General features: G+C 42.1%; 1 protein-coding gene across 1 annotated transcript in view; it reads right to left on the bottom strand.

Annotated features, from left to right (window-relative positions):
* Positions 1–498: 498 nt before the first annotated feature.
* The window catches only part of SPINK2 (serine peptidase inhibitor, Kazal type 2 (acrosin-trypsin inhibitor)), an 11817-nt gene continuing 7445 nt past the window's right edge, over positions 499–4870 (bottom strand). The window contains exons 3-4 of the mRNA XM_006757784.2: positions 2398–2507; positions 499–817 (exon numbers count right to left, since the gene is read on the bottom strand). Of these exons, the coding sequence (XP_006757847.1) occupies positions 772–817; positions 2398–2507 (156 nt within the window). The 3' untranslated portion in view covers positions 499–771. The remainder of the gene's footprint in view (positions 818–2397; positions 2508–4870) is intronic.

Raw genomic sequence — 4870 nt, 5'->3', positions numbered from 1 at the left:
CATTGATTTTTAGAGAGAGTGGGAAGGAGGGAGAGAGACAGAGAGAGAAACATCCATGTGAGAGAGACACATCAATAGGTTGTCTCCCGCAAGCACCCCAACTGGGACCAGGGATTGAGCCTGCAACCCAGGGACATGCCTTTGACTGGATTTCAACCCAGGACCCTTCAGTCCTGGGTCAATGCTCTATCCACTGAGCCAAACCCACCAGGGCATACATATTTTTACTTGCATAATTCTTTAACTTTACCAGCTCAGGTTACAGTCAGCTCCATGTATTTCAGTTATTTGCCATTTGCAGAACACGGTACTAGTTACATATCCCTATCCAAGATGCAGGGAGATGGTGAACGAAAATTAATCTTGCCTCTCAACAATGACTCCACTTCTCCCATCGTGAAATTCACCTTTTCTGGGGAGGAAATGAGCCACCCAGAGGCTGTTGCTGAGTGAGAATGGATAGTCAACAGAGAACAGCAATAATTGAACAATGCTGACTTTATTCCAACTAAATAAAGCAATGCACAAGCCACCTGAACAATAAGCTTGACTCAAGGGGCAAAAGCCAAGAAACAACCATTTTGTTTTGTTTTGTTTTTTGCTTTAATCATCAGTTACTGCACACGGTTGTCTTCCACATCTCCTCTCGGAAAACGTGAGTTAACAAATCTCATGCAAAGAAACATAGGAAAAGAGAAAAAGCGAAAATGCAATTCATCTAGTGTGTAGTTGAAGGTGGTTTCTCCAATTTCTCTTCTGTAAAATGCTCCATCAGCACGGTCCACTTCGGATTATTTTTATATCATGACCATCTTCCCTACAAATTGAACAACCATAAAAACACATTTATTACCTAGCATACTGACACTGTCCCAGTACTTATATTAAAAAGACCCATGTGAGCCTGTTCAGTATGGCTCAGCCGTTGGACATCGACTCAGGAACCAAGAGGTCACTGGTTCGATTCCCGGTCAGGATACTGGGTTGTGGGCTCGATTCTTAATAGGGGGTGTGCAGGAGGCAGCTGATCGATGATGTTTCTCTCTCATCAATGTTTCTATCTCTCTATCCCTCTCCCTTACTCTCTCTCTAAAAATCAATCCTATATAATAAAAGGCTAATATGCAAATCGACCGACCAGCAGAATGACCAGTCGCTATGATGTGCACTGACCACCGGGGGCAGATGCTCTGCACAGGAGCTGCTCCCTGCTGGTCAGTGTGCTCCCACGGAAGAACGCTGCTCAGCCAGACGCCCTGAGCCAGGCTCACGGCTGGCGAGCGCAGCAGTGGTGGCAAGAGCCTCTCCCACCTCCGCGGCAGCGTTAAGGATGTCCGACTGATGGCTTAAGTTGGGAGTGGGCCTAAGCCATCAGTCAGACATCCCCTGAGGTCTGCCGGACTGTGAGAGGGCACAGGCTGGGCTGAGACCTCCCCCCTCCAGTGCATGATTTTCATGCACCTGGCCTCCAGTAAAAACATATCTTTAAAAAAAGTCCTATGACTTTGTATATTATAGTCCTTCTTGGGCAATATTTATGTAATCATTTTTAAAGCTAAAAAAAAAATAAGGGTGAAAACCCCAACTCTGTCATTTTCTTCTCTACCCATAGGGTACAAGGCACTAGCCCCAAAGAATCACACTGAGAAGACCTGGGAACAGTGGTGGCGAACCTTTTGATATTTGCAAACATAGTAAAACAAAGACTTATATTTTTGATATTTATTTTATATATTTAAATGCCATTTAACAAAAAAAAATCAACCAAAAAAATGAGTTCGCATGTCACCTCTGACACATGTGTCATAGGTTCGCCATCACTGCCTAGGAAGCTCACTGAAGACTGAGGTCAGAGAATGGACCCCTGAAATGCAAAGCAGCATACCTGAGAAGAGTCACAGTCCCTCAGCCAGGCATAATACATTTATGATTTAGCATTCTCTAGGTAAAGTTGTTAACATCTATTGCCCAACTAATGCTGCAGGTTACACAGGTCACCAGCACATGCCCTCTGAATTCAAAAGAACATTTAATATTCCACAGAGTTTAACTATTAAATATACTCTTAATTTTGGAAGATCACCCATCCATGGATAGTAACATAACTCGATTATCCGGTCTACAGTTGCACATGTCATTCTCCAACTTCAATCTAAACAATGCACTGAAGGATTCTGGTATATTTTTTTTTAATATATTTTATTGATTTTTTACAGAGTGGAAGTGAGAGATATAGAAAGTTAGAAACATCGATGAGAGAGAAACATCTATCAGCTGCCTCCTGCACATCTGTTGCAGGCGATTCTTATATCCAAGAAAGGAGCCACTACTGCGTAAGTAATCAAAATTCAAGGACAAAAGAAAATGTGGCCATTCTACACTGTAAAAATATGTTACCTGATTTTCATGCACAGAGTACACTCGTTGGCATAAGTGGACATGTCGCTTCCACATACAGGGTTAAAGTCTCTGGGACATCCTGGTAATCTATATTGATTACAGTTTGGCTAGAAAAGAGAAAGGAGAACAGAAATTAGAGAGCCACTTGAAACACCTAGATTTCCTAGAAACACCCTTAAAAAATCTATTTTACACACACACCAAAAAAAATGATTTTTCTAATGCAAAAATCAGACGCAATGTTAAAACATTGGTTCAATACCAATGTAAATAAGAAAAGGTTAGGTTGTCTGATTTTTAAATGGAAGTCCAAGGCATGCCACCATTTATTATCCTCTAGCCTCATAATTAGTACTTCATTACTATTTCCGTGTGAATATTCTATTACAGGCACCTTAATCCCTTGGCATAATGCTGAGACACACTCAGGAATCTAAGCTTTTAGTCTGGACTTTTTAAGATACTGGCATTTAACCACCAGCACAGAAGAAAGCAGCATGCCCTGGCTGGTGTGGCTCAATTAGTTGGGCATCATCCCCTGAGAGGTGGCTGATTTGATTCCTGATTACAGCGCATGCCCGGGTTGAGGTCTCGATCCCCAATGGGGGGCATACAGGAGGCAGCCTGATTGATGTTATGCTCTCACATCAATGCTTCTCTCTTCTCCCTTCCTCTCTCTCTAAAAAATCAATAAACTATTCAAAAGAAAGGAAGAAAGAAAGAAAGAAAGAAAGAAAGAAAGAAAGAAAGAAAGAAAGCAAGCAAGCAACAGGTTCAGAATGAGACCTTAAGGGTTGTTATGGATTGAATTGTGGCCTCTCCAACAAGATATGCTAAAATCCTAACCTCCAGGATCTCAGAATGTGATCTTTTTTGGAAATAGGGCCTTTATACAATAATCATTTTAAAACAAGGCTATTACAGTGTGTCCCAATTCAATATGACCGATGCCCTTATAAAAAGGGAAAATTTGGAGAGAGTCACACAGTAAGGCAGTGGTTCTCAATCTTCTGGCCCTTTAAATACAGTTCCTCATGTTGTGACCCAACCATTAAATTATTATCGTTGCTACTTCATAACTGTAATGTTGCCACTGTTATGAATCGTAATGTAAATATCTGATATGCAGGATGGTCTTAGGCGACCCCCGTGAAAGGGTCGTTCGACTGCCAAAGGGGTTGAGAACCGCTGCTAAGGGAAAATCACCTGAAGACTGAGAGAATACCATTTACAAGCAAAGAAATGGCTAAGGCTACTAGGTACTAGGAGAGAGGCATGGAACGGATTCCCACTCCAACCAACCCTGCCAACACCTTGATTATGGACTTCTAGCCTCCAGAACTACGAGACAATCAATTTCTGTTGTTTAAACCACCCTAGTTCATAGTACGTTATCACAGCAGCCTGAAGAAACTGATATGGGGTCATGGAACTCATACCTCTGATTTGATGGAACTGAGGCCAGAAAGGTACTATGCCTTGCTCTTAGCCACTAGTGTCCAGCAAGGACAGGACTGGAACTAGTCACCATGATAAGACTATGGTGCGCAGAGTCCCACTTTAACAAAAGGTTAAATATATGGCCTGCTGTGTTTCTGTAAAAAAAAGAGAGAGAGAGAGAGAGAGAGGAGAGAGAGAGAGAGAGAGAGCGAGAACCCTTCAGCACGAGAGAGAGAGAGAGAGAGAGAGAGAACCCTTGAACGATGCAAGGGGGTTAAGGGCACAAACCTCACATGCAGAATAAAAGAAGCCACCAGTTTTAACGTTCTGAATAAATGAAATGCATCTTTCTATTGATATTATCTGGGTTTATAAAGACCTAAGAGGGCTGGCCATGGGCCAAACTCTGAAGGAAAAGAGGTCTTGTTGGCCCTTGCCATCCTCTGCTCATCACACCACGCTTCACCTAGGAGCACGATGTGTTCTTGCCACACTAGGCTCACTAAGATGATGCCATCTAGGACTGCTCTCACAGGCACAGGAGATGCCCTCTTATCCAATGAGATGGGGAAAAGTGGTAGTTGATCATTTAATTGAAAAAGTAAATTAAAACAACGAAACAATGATTAAAAAAATAATACATACTCTAAACATTTTATCCTAAAACATAAGTGGAAATAAAACTGCCCATCTTTTTTTTTTAATGTTTAAAGTATTACAAATGTCTCCTTTTTCCCTGATTGACCTCTCCCTGGCCACTCCCAACCCCAAGCACATGCCCTCACCCCCCTACTGTCTGTGTCCATTGGTTATGCTCATATGCATGCATATATGATCTCTTACCCCCACTTCCAACCTCCCCTGCCTTCCCTCTGAGGTTTCACAGTCTTTTCAATGCTTCTGTGTCTCTGGATCTATTTTTGTTCATCAGATTATGTTGTTCATTATATTCCACAAATGAGATCATGTGATAATTATCTTCCTCTGACTGGCTTATTTCGCTTAGCACCATGGTTGGCAAACTGCGGTT

Source organism: Myotis davidii, unplaced genomic scaffold, assembly GCF_000327345.1.
Source record: "Myotis davidii unplaced genomic scaffold, ASM32734v1 scaffold173, whole genome shotgun sequence".
Lineage (NCBI taxonomy): Eukaryota > Metazoa > Chordata > Mammalia > Chiroptera > Vespertilionidae > Myotis > Myotis davidii.
Note: the sequence above shows the minus strand (reverse complement) of the source record. Positions and strands in the feature narration are given on the sequence as shown.